We start from the raw sequence: 15,957 nt of genomic DNA, 5'->3' as shown, positions 1-15,957 counted from the left end.
CCGTCCCTGAGAGGTAGAACAGCTTAGCTCCCTGAAATATATTCATATAAACATTATAATATTTATATAAACATATTTGTTATATTAGTTTTTATTTGTTTTTTATTTTAAGACATGACAAAACAAGACATACATGACAACTAGTGATGGGAGATTCATCAGCAAACACATATTGGCCTTAAACCAATTAATCGGTAATCGGTATCGGTAAAATAATATATCGGATTTAGCAGACATTTAATTATTATAATTATGTTGAAAAATAAATTTAAAAAAGCCTGAAAAGGCCTTTTGTGATGATGAAGGCTGCAAATGATGTCAGTGTTTTTTGGGGAAGCTTTCGAAAGAGTCAATAGTTGGAACATTTAAAAATATATACTACATTCAAGCTGTTTATGTTGGGATATGAGCCAACATTTCCATAACGGTGCGTCCCTAGTTTTGGAATAAAGAGGCATTGCTTTTTTCAGAATGGACAAAATAATTATATTTTTTAAATACAGAATGAGATCATATCGACATCGGTTATATCGGTTATCGGCCATAATGGCAATTAATTATATCGGATATCGATCGGCACATCCCTAACACATACAACAGACCAGACCTATATCGATAAGAAACATTACCAAGAGCAAAAATGCATCAGTTACACAATGGAGTCAAGATGAGCCGTAATAGTAATAGGGCCCCATATATATTCAAATGCTGCCAAACTGTCCAGCCCGTTGCACTGCAGCCTGTATCATTATTTGAATGAACATATAAAACGTATACACATACGTGACGTATGTGTATACGTTTTATATGTTCATTCAAATAATTTGTTACGACTCGCGCAGGAACGAGGGACCGTCACCTCTCTCTCTCTCCCGCCTCTCTCTCAATCAGTCACTTCTAGACAATCAAGCAAATGCGATTGCGATAGGCCTACTTAATATTAATAACAGCAAAGCAAGCAACTGCTTTGATAACCTGCAGTAATTTGGACTGCAGGGCAGGGTCATTTCCTAGTGTTTAAAATTAGATATTCCTCTAAATCTGGGTAGTAATGTAAAATAAAAATAAAGCCTTTTCGAATTCCAGCCCCTGCCCTTCAAATTCTGTACATCCCTGCCCCCTCCCCTCTCTCTCTCTCTCTCTCGAAAGCAATTGGAATTGATTGGACTGAACTTGCTGGGTGTTGAAAAGCCGGTCGATAGGCTACTTTTATTGTTGCGGGCCGCGGGGCGGGCAGGTTGTTGATTAATGTATTGTTTAACGGGGCAGGTTGGTGCGGGCTGGCTCCCGTGGCGGGAACGAAACGGAAGCTTCACTTCTGCTTTATATTTGACTCATGATCAGAGCTTCCGTTGATCCAGACTGTATGACGGAAGCATTTATATTTGACTCATGATCAGAGCTTCCGTTGCTCCAGACTGTATGACGGAAGCATTTATATTTTACTCGTGATCAGAGCTTCCGTTGCTCCAGACTGTATGACGGAAGCATTTATATTTTACTCGTGATCAGAGCTTCCGTTGCTCCAGACTGTATGACGGAAGCATTTATATTTGACTCATGATCAGAGCTTCCATTGCTCCAGACTGTATGACGAAAGCATTTATATTTGACTCATGATCAGAGCTTCCGTTGCAACCCTACAAGCGCTTGTATATGTGCTATCTATGTTACCTGGTAGACCTCTGTCCAGAAGAACCCCTACCTGGTAGACCTCAGTCCAGAAGAACTCCTACCTGGTAGACCTCTGTCCAGAAGAACCCCTACCTGGTAGACCTCTGTCCAGAAGAACTCCTACCTGGTAGACCTCTGTCCAGAAGAACTCCTACCTGGTAGACCTCTGTCCAGAAGAACTCCTACCTGGTAGACCTCTGTCCAGAAGAACTCCTACCTGGTAGACCTCTGTCCAGAAGAACTCCTACCTGGTAGACCTCTGTCCAGAAGAACTCCTACCTGGTAGACCTCTGTCCAGAAGAACTCCTACCTGGTAGACCTCTGTCCAGAAGAACTCCTACCTGGTAGACCTCTGTCCAGAAGCGATGTTTGAGGCGTTTCTTGGTCTTCTGAAGCTGCTTGTTGTTCTTGAACGAGTCCAGGTGAGTCAGAACTCCCATGATCCTCGGGAAACCGTGCACCTGGCAGATGTTCAGGAACTCAAACGTCTCCATCTCGAAGCCAAAGCTGGCGTCGATCAGCATGAGGACCTGAACACGTTAGAACACGTTAGAACACGTTAGAACACGTTAGGAACACATGACACATATCAGCATGAGGACCTGAACACGTTAGGAACACATTACTATTATCACTAGGGATGGAGGTCGTTAATTCGGATTGATAATGAGCACCGTATTGAGCCAGGGTGTTTTAGAGAAGGGAGAAGAGTCTGGGACGTGTGGAGCGTTGTCCAGGGTGTTTTAGAGAGGGGAGAAGAGTCTGGGACGTGTGGAAAGTTGTCCAGGGTGTTTTAGAGAAGGGAGAAGAGTCTGGGACGTGTGGAGCGTTGTCCAGGGTGTTTTAGAGAAGGGAGAAGAGTCTGGGACGTGTGGCGCGTTGTCCAGGGTGTTTTAGAGAAGGGAGAAGAGTCTGGGACGTGTGGAGCGTTGTCCAGGGTGTTTTAGAGAAGGGAGAAGAGTCTGGGACGTGTGGAGTGTTGTCCAGGGTGTTTTAGAGAAGGGAGAAGAGTCTGGGACGTGTGGAGCGTTGTCCAGGGTGTTTTAGAGAAGGGAGAAGAGTCTGGGACGTGTGGAGCGTTGTCCAGGGTGTTTTAGAGAAGGGAGAAAAGTCTGGGACGTGTGGAGCGTTGTCCAGGGTGTTTTAGAGAGGGGAGAAGAGTCTGGGACGTGTGGAGCGTTGTCCAGGGTGTTTTAGGGAAGGGAGAAGAGTCTGGGACGTGTGGAGCGTTGTCCAGGGTGTTTTAGAGAAGGGAGAAGAGTCTGGGACGTGTGGAGCGTTGTCCAGGGTGTTTTAGAGAAGGGAGAAAAGTCTGGGACGTGTGGAGCGTTGTCCAGGGTGTTTTAGAGAGGGGAGAAGAGTCTGGGACGTGTGGAGCGTTGTCCAGGGTGTTTTAGAGAAGGGAGAAGAGTCTGGGACGTGTGGAGCGTTGTCCAGGGTGTTTTAGAGAAGGGAGAAGAGTCTGGGACGTGTGGAGCGTTGTCCATGGTGTTTTAGAGAAGGGAGAAGAGTCTGGGACATGTGGAGCGTTGTCCAGGGTGTTTTAGAGAAGGGAGAAGCGTCTGGGACGTGTGGGAGCGTTGTCCAGGGTGTTTTAGAGAAGGGAGAAGAGTCTGGGACGTGTGGAGCGTTGTCCAGTGTGTTTTAGAGAAGGGAGAAGAGTCTGAGACGTGTGGAGCGCGTTGTCCAGGGTGTTTTAGAGAAGGGAGAAGAGTGAAGGACGTGTGGAGCATTGTCCAGGGTGTTTTAGAGAAGGGAGAAGAGTCTGGGACGTGTGGAGCGTTGTCCAGGGTGTTTTAGAGAAGGGAGAAGAGTCTGGGACGTGTGGAGCGTTTTCCAGGGTGTTCTAGAGAAGGGAGAAGAGTCTAGGACGTGTGGAGCGTTGTCCAGGGTGTTTTAGAGAAGGGAGAAGAGTCTGGGACGTGTGGAGCGTTGTCCAGGGTGTTCTAGAGGAGGGAGAAGAGTCTAGGACGTGTGGAGCGTTGTCCAGGGTGTTTTAAAGAAGGGAGAAGAGTCTGGGACGTGTGGAGCGTTGTCCAGGGTGTTTTAAAGAAGGGAGAAGAGTCTGGGACGCGTGGAGCGTTGTCCAGGGTGTTTTAGAGAAGGGAGAAGAGTCGGATTGATAATGAGCACCGTATTGAGCCAGGGTGTTTTAGAGAAGGGAGAAGAGTCTGGGACGTGTGGAGCGTTGTCCAGGGTGTTTTAGAGAAGGGAGAAGAGTCTGGGACGTGTGGAAAGTTGTCCAGGGTGTTTTAGAGAAGGGAGAAGAGTCTGGGACGTGTGGAGCGTTGTCCAGGGTGTTTTAGAGAAGGGAGAAGAGTCTGGGACGTGTGGAGTGTTGTCCAGGGTGTTTTAGAGAAGGGAGAAGAGTCTGGGACGTGTGGAGCGTTGTCCAGGGTGTTTTAGAGAAGGGAGAAGAGTCTGGGACGTGTGGAGCGTTGTCCAGGGTGTTTTAGAGAAGGGAGAAAAGTCTGGGACGTGTGGAGCGTTGTCCAGGGTGTTTTAGAGAAGGGAGAAGAGTCTGGGACGTGTGGAGCGTTGTCCAGGGTGTTTTAGAGAAGGGAGAAGAGTCTGGGACGTGTGGAGCGTTGTCCAGGGTGTTTTAGAGAAGGGAGAAGAGTCTGGGACGTGTGGAGCGTTGTCCATGGTGTTTTAGAGAAGGGAGAAGAGTCTGGGACATGTGGAGCGTTGTCCAGGGTGTTTTAGAGAAGGGAGAAGCGTCTGGGACGTGTGGGAGCGTTGTCCAGGGTGTTTTAGAGAAGGGAGAAGAGTCTGGGACGTGTGGAGCGTTGTCCAGTGTGTTTTAGAGAAGGGAGAAGAGTCTGAGACGTGTGGAGCGCGTTGTCCAGGGTGTTTTAGAGAAGGGAGAAGAGTGAAGGACGTGTGGAGCATTGTCCAGGGTGTTTTAGAGAAGGGAGAAGAGTCTGGGACGTGTGGAGCGTTGTCCAGGGTGTTTTAGAGAAGGGAGAAGAGTCTGGGACGTGTGGAGCGTTTTCCAGGGTGTTCTAGAGAAGGGAGAAGAGTCTAGGACGTGTGGAGCGTTGTCCAGGGTGTTCTAGAGAAGGGAGAAGAGTCTAGGACGTGTGGAGCGTTGTCCAGGGTGTTTTAGAGAAGGGAGAAGAGTCTGGGACGTGTGGAGCGTTGTCCAGGGTGTTCTAGAGGAGGGAGAAGAGTCTAGGACGTGTGGAGCGTTGTCCAGGGTGTTTTAAAGAAGGGAGAAGAGTCTGGGACGTGTGGAGCGTTGTCCAGGGTGTTTTAAAGAAGGGAGAAGAGTCTGGGACGCGTGGAGCGTTGTCCAGGGTGTTTTAGGGAAGGGAGAAGAGTCTGGGACGTGTGGAAAGTTGTCCAGGGTGTTTTAGAGAAGGGAGAAGAGTCTGGGACGTGTGGAGCGTTGTCCAGGGTGTTTTAGAGAAGGGAGAAGAGTCTGGGACGTGTGGAGTGTTGTCCAGGGTGTTTTAGAGAAGGGAGAAGAGTCTGGGACGTGTGGAGCGTTGTCCAGGGTGTTTTAGAGAAGGGAGAAGAGTCTGGGACGTGTGGAGCGTTGTCCAGGGTGTTTTAGAGAAGGGAGAAAAGTCTGGGACGTGTGGAGCGTTGTCCAGGGTGTTTTAGAGAAGGGAGAAGAGTCTGGGACGTGTGGAGCGTTGTCCAGGGTGTTTTAGAGAGGGGAGAAGAGTCTGGGACGTGTGGAGCGTTGTCCAGGGTGTTTTAGAGAAGGGAGAAGAGTCTGGGACGTGTGGAGCGTTGTCCAGGGTGTTTTAGAGAAGGGAGAAGAGTCTGGGACGTGTGGAGCGTTGTCCATGGTGTTTTAGAGAAGGGAGAAGAGTCTGGGACATGTGGAGTGTTGTCCAGGGTGTTTTAGAGAAGGGAGAAGCGTCTGGGACGTGTGGGAGCGTTGTCCAGGGTGTTTTAGAGAAGGGAGAAGAGTCTGGGACGTGTGGAGCGTTGTCCAGTGTGTTTTAGAGAAGGGAGAAGAGTCTGGGACGTGTGGAGCGTTGTCCAGGGTGTTTTAGAGAAGGGAGAAGAGTCTAGGACGTGTGGAGCATTGTCTAGGGTGTTTTAGAGAAGGGAGAAGAGTCTGGGACGTGTGGAGCGTTGTCCAGGGTGTTTTAGAGAAGGGAGAAGAGTCTGGGACGTGTGGAGCGTTTTCCAGGGTGTTCTAGAGAAGGGAGAAGAGTCTAGGACGTGTGGAGCGTTGTCCAGGGTGTTTTAGAGAAGGGAGAAGAGTCTGGGACGTGTGGAGCGTTGTCCAGGGTGTTCTAGAGGAGGGAGAAGAGTCTAGGACGTGTGGAGCGTTGTCCAGGGTGTTTTAAAGAAGGGAGAAGAGTCTGGGACGTGTGGAGCGTTGTCCAGGGTGTTTTAAAGAAGGGAGAAGAGTCTGGGACGCGTGGAGCGTTGTCCAGGGTGTTTTAGAGAAGGGAGAAGAGTCTACGAATATATTTACATAATTAAACTCACCAGATCAGCCACCTTGGCGAGGTCGATCATAGTGTTTATGTCGTTGCTGCATTCGATGAACGTCAGACGTCTCTTCTTACCTGAGAAACATATCATACCATATATAAATATATATTAAAATATTACAATATGATACCATATATAAATATATATTCAAATATTACAATATGATACGATATATAAAATATATTAAAATATTACAATATGATATAAACATGAACATATAACATACAGGGGTTGACACTAAGGTCCCCAATATATACAATATACGATATATATAACCCTAACCCTAATTTAACCCTAACCCTTTACACATTTATCAGACACTCTTAATCCAGAGCAATTTACAGTAGGAACAAAAGACATGGTAATACATCAAATACATTAAAATAGTCATCATGACTCATACGTAATCTAAGATTAAAATAGTCATCATGACTCATACGTAATCTAAGAAACTAACAGTGGAATATATATAATGAACTATGCATATATACTGTTATATATATAGTGTTATGTCTACATAAAATGCGATCTAAATTACATAAATTGAGCCTTTGTGTCGCCTGTATGGGCTAAGATGGCCTCTGTAAAGGCCTGTATGAAGTCTGAAGTCTTTGTGTACGCCTGTATGGGCTAAGATGGAGTCTGAAGTCTTTGTGTACGCCTGCATGGGCTAAGATGGAGTCTGAAGTATTTGTGTACGCCTGTATGGGCTAAGATGGAGTCTGAAGTCTTTGTGTACGCCTGTATGGGCTAAGATGGAGTCTTTGTGTACGCCTGTATGGGCTAAGATACTAAGATAAGGTACTTTGTGTACGCCTGTATGGGCTAAGATGGAGTCTGAAGAGGTGGGTTTTCAGACTACGGCGGAAGATTGGGAGTACACAAGTAAACATGCCAGCAAGTAAGACGATAATTCAAGCTTTCCGTACACCTGCAATGTTTGTGTAGTTGGTAATGTAGTTGGTGAGTTTGACGTTATTTAATACAATTAAATAGGACTTTTCTGTTTGGATGAATGGGCTGTCTATGGGAAGTTGCACCTAGGTAGCACCTTGCTGGCAAGATGGCAGCCATGACATGTGACATGTGAGAATTTGGGCTGGTTGAAGACCAAGCGAGCTGCGGCATTTTGGATCAGTTGGAGAGGTTTAAGTGCACATGCTGGTAGGCCAGTAAGGAGGGAGTTACAATAGTCAAGTCCGAGTGATGTCTTGAACGTGTGGAGCGTTGTCCAGGATGTTCAACAACTTGTTATCTAAAACATGGAAGGTGATTGGTCCACACACCTGTCAATCATCTTACCTGAGACGATGGTGACTGGCCCACACATGTCGCCCAGCTTCGTCCGCGTGAAGTTTCTGATCAGGCAGCGAATCAGGGTGGACTTCCCCACCTTGGGAGGTCCGACCACGACCACCACGATGGGGGGAGGGTCCAGCACGCTGCGGTCAACTACTGGGATGTGATGCTTCTTAGCCTTGATGTCCTGAGATCTGTTAAATACATTAAATAAATAGATTTAACTTCATTAAACCAATCTAACACACTGTGATAAACTACAGCCTTGATGTCCTGAGATCTGTTAAATACATTAAATAAATAGATTTAACTTCATTAAACCAATCTAACACACTGTGATCAACTACAGCCTTGATGTCCTGAGATCTGTTAAATACATTAAATAAATAGATTTAACTTCATTAAACCAATCTAACACACTGTGATCAACTACAGCCTTGATGTCCTGAGATCTGTTAAATACATTAAATAAATAGATTTAACTTCATTAAACCAATCTAACACACTGTGATCAACTACAGCCTTGATGTCCTGAGATCTGTTAAATACATTAAATAAATAGATTTAACTTCATTAAACCAATCTAACACACTGTGATCAACTACAGCCTTGATGTCCTGAGATCTGTATGAATAAAATAAACATTATTAAAGTCCTCACATCTGAGATGCACTAAAACACTAGTTGATATTGTTGTGTTTTAGTGCATCTCATGAACCTGTAGATCTACTATTTTTGAAGAATTGTGAAAATGTGGCGCAAATCTTGGAATATATACTTTCAAAGTGAACGTTTTTAAGTCATATCTTTGCTTCTGGGGGGGGGGGGGGGGGGGGTGGTCCCTGGAACAACATAGTTTCAGATGGGGGTCAGGCCAATACATATATACATATGTATACATACATATATTTTTGGGGGTCCTTGACATGAAATAGTTTGAAAACGTCCTCATTTCCCACATTCTCACACCAACGGTAGCGAGCTCACACCGACCGACTCATTGGAGGCAGTGTGGGGTTCAGTGTCTTGCCCAAGGACACTTCCACATGTGGACAGGAGGAGCCGGGATTCGAACCGCCAACCCAGGGATCACTGGACGACCTGCTCTACCTCCTGAGCCACAGCCGCCCAACTAGTACTAGTATGTGTACTAGTATATATATAGATAGATGTGTTACCTATGGAAGGTCTTCTTATATATATATATAGATGTGTTACCTATGGAAGGTCTTCTTCATGCTGTAGTGTGTATATATGTATATGTATAGAGGTGTACGTAGTATAGTTATATATACCTATGGAAGGTCTTCGTCATGCTGTAGTGTGTATATATGTATATGTATAGAGGTGTACGTAGTATAGTTATATATACCTATGGAAGGTCTTCGTCATGCTGTAGTGTGTATATATGTATATGTATAGAGGTGTACGTAGTATAGTTATATATACCTATGGAAGGTCTTCTTCATGCTGTAGTGTGTATATATGTATATGTATAGAGGTGTACGTAGTATATATATAGATGTGTTACCTATGGAAGGTCTTCTACATGCTGTAGTGTGTATATATGTATAGAGGTGTACGTAGTATAGTTATATATACCTATGGAAGGTCTTCGTCATGCTGTAGTGTGTATATATGTATATGTATAGAGGTGTACGTAGTATAGTTATATATACCTATGGAAGGTCTTCTACATGCTGTAGTGTGTATATATGTATATGTATAGAGGTGTACGTAGTATAGTTATATATACCTATGGAAGGTCTTCGTCATGCTGTAGTGTGTATATATGTATATGTATAGAGGTGTACGTAGTATATATATATATATATGTTACCTATGGAAGGTCTTCTTCATGCTGTAGTGTGTATATATGTATATGTATAGAGGTGTACGTAGTATATATATAGATGTTACCTATGGAAGGTCTTCGTCATGCTGTAGTGTGTATATATGTATATGTATAGAGGTGATATAAAGAGATATAAAGATGTGTTACCTATGGAAGGTCTTCGTCATGCTGTAGTGTGTATATATATATAGAGGTGTACGTAGTATATATATATATATATGTTACCTATGGAAGGTCTTCTTCATGCTGTAGTGTGTATATATATATAGAGGTGTACGTAGTATAGTTATATATACCTATGGAAGGTCTTCTTCATGCTGTAGTGTGTATATATGTATATGTATAGAGGTGTACGTAGTATAGTTATATATACCTATGGAAGGTCTTCGTCATGCTGTAGTGTGTATATATGTATATGTATAGAGGTGTACGTAGTATAGTTATATATACCTATGGAAGGTCTTCGTCATGCTGTAGTGTGTATATATGTATATGTATAGAGGTGTACGTAGTATAGTTATATATACCTATGGAAGGTCTTCTTCATGCTGTAGTGTGTATATATGTATATGTATAGAGGTGTACGTAGTATAGTTATATATACCTATGGAAGGTCTTCGTCATGCTGTAGTGTGTATATATGTATATGTATAGAGGTGTACGTAGTATATATATATAGAGGTGTACGTAGTATAGTTATATATACCTATGGAAGGTCTTCTACATGCTGTAGTGTGTATATATGTATATGTATAGAGGTGTACGTAGTATAGTTATATATACCTATGGAAGGTCTTCGTCATGCTGTAGTGTGTATATATGTATATGTATAGAGGTGACAAAGAGATATAAAAATGTGTTACCTATGGAAGGTCTTCTTCATGCGCACGGCGCTCTATAGACCAATTATTTGTTTACAAACATTGGGACTGGGCGCGGGTGACTGTTTCATGTAATAAATTCCCAACAGATCTCCAAACCTGTTGTTTTGGGGAGCGCTGGTTTCAGTCCATTCAACCTCCTCTTGTGAGTTGGCTAGTGAGATGCACCCTAGGAGACATTTATACTTCAAAGCGCAACAGTGTTGCGCACAGAGAACAGCTGATTTACAAGTTCACATCGCATCACAGATGCGACTGTTGTGAGCGTAGAGGTCTGCGTGCACGACACCATCGCGGGACGAAGCATAAATTATACTTGATGGGCTGCAGGTGCGTGTGCAGCCGTGGACAAACAGGCTCTGCTGCCGTGATCATGAGCGCACCTCCCGTTCTTATGACAGCGACTGGAGGTGTGGTTTTGAGGACAACTGTTTTGAATTGCTATTATTGTTCAAACACAACAGAAACCAAGGACTATATATTTCAAGGGCGAGAGATCACAATAGAAATCCTAATCATTCTTCCGCCACACTGGGAGAAAAACAGCATCTGAAAGTTTGATGGGGCATTTTTTACACGCGAGTGCAGTTAGAACTTTTCCATTGCATCTTATGAGAGGTGGTGTTCTTCTGCAGCCCTTATGCGCACGCATGCTGTTTCTTATCAGTGTGACGTCGTCTCTTAAGGCGTCTATAGTATATAGATATAGTTATATATATATAGATATAGTTATATATCTTCATGCGCACGGCGCTCTATAGTATATAGAGTTATATATACCTGCTGTAGTGTGTATATATGTATATGTATAGAGGTGTACGTAGTATAGTTATATATACCTATGGAAGGTCTTCTTCATGCTGTAGTGTGTATATATGTATATGTATAGAGGTGTACGTAGTATAGTTATATATACCTATGGAAGGTCTTCGTCATGCTGTAGTGTGTATATATGTATATGTATAGAGGTGTACGTAGTATAGTTATATATACCTATGGAAGGTCTTCGTCATGCTGTAGTGTGTATATATGTATATGTATAGAGGTGTACGTAGTATAGTTATATATACCTATGGAAGGTCTTCGTCATGCTGTAGTGTGTATATATGTATATGTATAGAGGTGTACGTAGTATAGTTATATATACCTATGGAAGGTCTTCGTCATGCTGTAGTGTGTATATATGTATATGTATAGAGGTGTACGTAGTATAGTTATATATACCTATGGAAGGTCTTCGTCATGCTGTAGTGTGTATATATGTATATGTATAGAGGTGTACGTAGTATAGTTATATATACCTATGGAAGGTCTTCGTCATGCTGTAGTGTGTATATATGTATATGTATAGAGGTGTACGTAGTATAGTTATATATACCTATGGAAGGTCTTCGTCATGCTGTAGTGTGTATATATGTATATGTATAGAGGTGTACGTAGTATAGTTATATATACCTATGGAAGGTCTTCGTCATGCTGTAGTGTGTATATATGTATATGTATAGAGGTGTACGTAGTATAGTTATATATACCTATGGAAGGTCTTCGTCATGCGCACGGCGCTCTGCACAGCGAACGCTTTCGGGTTCCGTTTCCGCGCATCGCTCTCCTCCGGCACAGCTTCCTGCTTCTTGTTCTTCTTCTTCTCTGCTTTCGGCCCGCTGTGACGGTGCTGATGACGCTTCTGTTCTTTAGCTCCGCCCTCCATGATGATTGACAGCTGAGAGTAGACAGACGAATAAAATGAAACAATGCCGTGGAAGCTAAAAGCAAAGCAAAGCATTCTACATTGTAAATGTATATGGTGCATTTATTTTATATAGCTCCTTTATCCAAGGCGCTTTACATAGATTGTGCATCAATTCACACACACATTCACACACCTTTACATAGATTGTGCATCAATTCACACATTCACACACACATTCACACACCTTTACATAGATTGTGCATCACATTCACCCATCCACACACACCTTTACATTGATTGTGCATTACATTCACCCATTCACACACACATTCACACACCTTTACATAGATTGTGCATTACATTCACCCGTTCACACACCTTTACATAGATTGTGCATTACATTCACCCATTCACACACACATTCACACACCTTTACATAGATTGTGCATTACATTCACCCATTCACACACACGTTCACACACCGATGGTGAGGCCTATATTCAGCTATAGGCCTAGTAGTCCACTTGCCAGAATGTGAACCCAGGCATGTTGAGTACACCAAAGTGTAGTGGAGTGAGGAATTGTCCTATAGTTTCATATCCATGTGAAAGTTCTGGCACAAAACGTGTATTTAGTCATTTTCACGAGATGCACCCAGACGGCTGTCTCTCCGGGCTGAGAGGCCCGGAATGATCGAATGATCGAATGATGAACAAGGTGGACCCTCTTGTAAACAAGTGTAATGCTTTATTGGTCCACACAATGGGCAGGTCCTATCGCAAGGCACCTGCCAATTGTGTGACCCAAACTTTTGTGTTTCCCTGGTCAATAATTGGTGATGACGTTTGTGATGATTGGAGGAAGTTTTGATAAATGAAGTCCAGCTGTCATACCGGGCCTCTCAGCCCGGAGAGAAAGACGTCCGGGTGCATCTCGTGAAAAACATTAAACAATAAGAGTTGTAACATTTACAACAACATTACACAATAACAGTTGTAACATTTACAACAACATTAAACAATAAGAGTTGTAACAGTTACAACAACATTACACAATAAGAGTTGTAACAGTTACAACATTACACAATAAGAGTTGTAACAGTTACAACAACATTACACAATAAGAGTTGTAACAGTCACAACAACATTAAACAATAAGAGTTGTAACAGTTACAACAACATTAAACAATAAGAGTTGTAACAGTTACAACAACATTAAACAATAAGAGTTGTAACATTTACAACAACATTAAACAATACGAGTTGTAACAGTTACAACAACATTACACAATAAGAGTTGTAACCGTTACAACAACATTAAACAATAAGAGTTGTAACAGTCACAACAACATTAAACAATAAGAGTTGTAACAGTTACAACATTAAACAGTGAATAAGGAATTGTTACACAGGGTTAAAGGAGTGTTGATTTAAACGCTAAGTTTAAATTAATCCTTACGGTTCACTGTGTCCACGTGGTGGCGCTCTGCTCTGCTCTGCTCTCCACGCGGTAATTAGACAATAATAACTAATATTACTGTTTAATAACATGAATTAAGTCAACACGCTGATCCTCACGTGCTGAACAACATGAACGAACTCTCACCCGGAAGTGCTTCTGTCGTCGTGCCCGTCACAATGCGCTCCCACCGGAAACGGAAACACAGTTCGCTTCCATTGGTTCCGGTCTCAACTGTTCCTCACGTTATGGAGTAATTTATTTAATATTAATATTATAAATGAACCATGTTGTGTCATTTTATATTAATCACATGCAAAATAACTGACTAACTAAAAATAACGAATTAACGAAAACAAAAAACTATAAACCAACTCATTTAAAATATTATTCATTATTTATTTATATATTTATTAATATTATTTCACGCTTTCCATCGGTACATTTATGAACCGTGGTATGACGGTATAGCGCGCCGAAAATAGCAGATCTACAAGCCCACAAGGCGTCGCGGATGCAACGCGTTGTGGGTTTGTAGATCTGCTATTTGTTGAACCAAATGGACCCTGACCCACCCACCCCCCTTTCCCCTCACTAGAGTATTTTTTTTACCTTTTTACCTCCTCTAAATGTTTTGATGAATTGAACATGGTGGACCCTCATGTAAACAAGTGTAATGCTTTATGGCAGTGGTTCCCAAAAGTGGGGTCCGAGGAGTTCCAGGGGGTCCCAGGGGGTTCCAGGGGGTCCCCAGGAGGTCCCAGGGGGTCCCAGGGGGTTACAGGGGGTCCCCAGGAGGTCCCAGGGGGTTCCAGGGGGTCCCCAGGAGGTCCCAGGGGGTTCCAGGGGGTCCCCAGGGGGTTCCAGGGGGTCCCCAGGAGGTCCCAGGGGGTTCCAGGGGGTCCCAGGGGGTTCCAGGGGGTCCCCAAGGGGTTCCAGGGGGTCCCAGGGGGTTACAGGGGGTCCCAGGGGGTTACAGGGGGTCCCCAGGAGGTCCCAGGGGGTTACAGGGGGTTACAGGGGGTCCCCAGGAGGTCCCAGGGGGTCCCCAGGGGATCCCAGGGGGTCCCCAGGAGGTCCCAGGGGGTTCCAGGGGGTCCCCAGGGGGTCCCAGGGGGTTACAGGGGGTCCCAGTCCCAGGGGGTCCCCAGGGGGTCCCAGGGGGTTCCAGGGGGTTCCAGGGGGTCCCCAGGAGGTCCCAGGGGGTTCCAGGGGGTCCCCAGGGGGTCCCCAGGAGGTCCCAGGGGGTTACAGGGGGTCCCCAGGGGGTCCCAGGGGGTTACAGGGGGTTACAGGGGGTCCCAGTCCCAGGGGGTTACAGGGGGTTCCAGGGGGTCCCAGGGGGTTCCAGGGGGTCCCCAGGAGGTCCCAGGGGGTTCCAGGGGGTCCCCAGGGGGTTACAGGGGGTCCCAGTCCCAGGGGGTCCCCAGGGGGTCCCAGGGGGTTCCAGGGGGTTCCAGGGGGTCCCCAGGAGGTCCCAGGGGGTTCCAGGGGGTCCCCAGGGGGTCCCAGGGGGTTCCAGGGGGTTCCAGGGGGTTCCAGGGGGTCCCCAGGAGGTCCCAGGGGGTTCCAGGGGGTCCCAGGGGGTTACAGGGGGTTACAGAGGGTCCCAGTCCCAGGGGGTTACAGGGGGTTCCAGGGGGTCCCAGGGGGTTACAGGGGGTCCCCAGGGGGTCCCAGGGGGTTCCAGAGGGTTACAGGGGGTTACAGGGGGTCCCCAGATGGTCCCAGGGGGTCCCCAGGGGGTTCCAGGGGGTTACAGGGGGTCCCCAGATGGTCCCAGGGGGTCCCAGGGGGTTCCAGGGGGTCCCCAGGGGGTCCCAGGGGGTTCCAGGGGGTTCCAGGGGGTCCCCAGGGGGTCCCAGGTGGTCCCCAGGGGGTCCCAGGGGGTCCCCAGCTAAATGATAGTTTGGAACCATATGGACCATTAGGTAGGCCTATGGGTCTGTAACTCTGAGAGTGTACAAATGGAACCAAATGGACTCTGAGCCAAATGGACCCTCAGGGTCCATTTGGTTCCAAGTTAACATTGATTTTACAATATAAATGGGGGTCCCAGAGATAGAAATGCCATTAAATGGGGGTCTAACTAATGCATGTTAGAACTGGGGGTCCTTAATTGCAATTAAACTGGTTGAGAAACACTGCTAGAGCCGTAAAAACCTTCTCTTATGGGGGTCCCTGGCATGTCTTTTCAAATGGGGGGTCCGTGGGATAATTACTGTCCATTTGGGGGTCCTTGAGTTAGGGAACCACTGCTTTATGGTGTCGTCCACAGTTAACAGTTTTGTTCTGAGTTGTGCTTGAAATGTAGGCTACTGTAATTCTGCAATCTGTCAATAAATTAATCTAACAATCAATCAATCAATCAGCCGGCCGGGTCCATATGGTTCCATTTGTACACTCTCAGAGTTAAATGAACATTGATGTTACAATATAAATGGGGAGATATAAATGCCATTAAATGGGGGTCCGTAGACTAATGCATGTCAAACTGGGGGTCCTTGAAATTAAACGGGTTGAGAATCACTGCTAGAGCCGTAAATATGGAACCAGTGCTTTGAGCTGCACTGTGTTGCAGAATGCATGGAAAAGTGGGTATTAACGCCATCTGGTGGTGGAATTTTACTGACAGGTAG

The 15,957-nt window shown here is 45.1% G+C and overlaps 1 protein-coding gene across 1 annotated transcript in view; it reads right to left on the bottom strand.

The window, feature by feature from the left end:
• bms1 (BMS1 ribosome biogenesis factor) overlaps nucleotides 1-13,506 on the bottom strand; it is a 44,280-nt gene extending 30,774 nt beyond the window's left edge. Inside the window, exons 1-6 of the mRNA XM_079531847.1 lie at nucleotides 13,319-13,506; nucleotides 11,703-11,890; nucleotides 7,438-7,628; nucleotides 6,130-6,209; nucleotides 2,016-2,204; nucleotides 8-31 (exon numbers count right to left, since the gene is read on the bottom strand). Of these exons, the coding sequence (XP_079387973.1) occupies nucleotides 8-31; nucleotides 2,016-2,204; nucleotides 6,130-6,209; nucleotides 7,438-7,628; nucleotides 11,703-11,878 (660 nt within the window). The 5' untranslated portion in view covers nucleotides 11,879-11,890; nucleotides 13,319-13,506. The remainder of the gene's footprint in view (nucleotides 1-7; nucleotides 32-2,015; nucleotides 2,205-6,129; nucleotides 6,210-7,437; nucleotides 7,629-11,702; nucleotides 11,891-13,318) is intronic.
• Nucleotides 13,507-15,957: the final 2,451 nt, after the last annotated feature.

This window comes from Electrona antarctica, assembly GCF_951216825.1.
Source record: "Electrona antarctica genome assembly, contig: scaffold_54, whole genome shotgun sequence".
Classification (NCBI taxonomy): Eukaryota; Metazoa; Chordata; class Actinopteri; order Myctophiformes; family Myctophidae; genus Electrona; species Electrona antarctica.
This window is presented reverse-complemented; position numbering and strand designations above follow the sequence as displayed.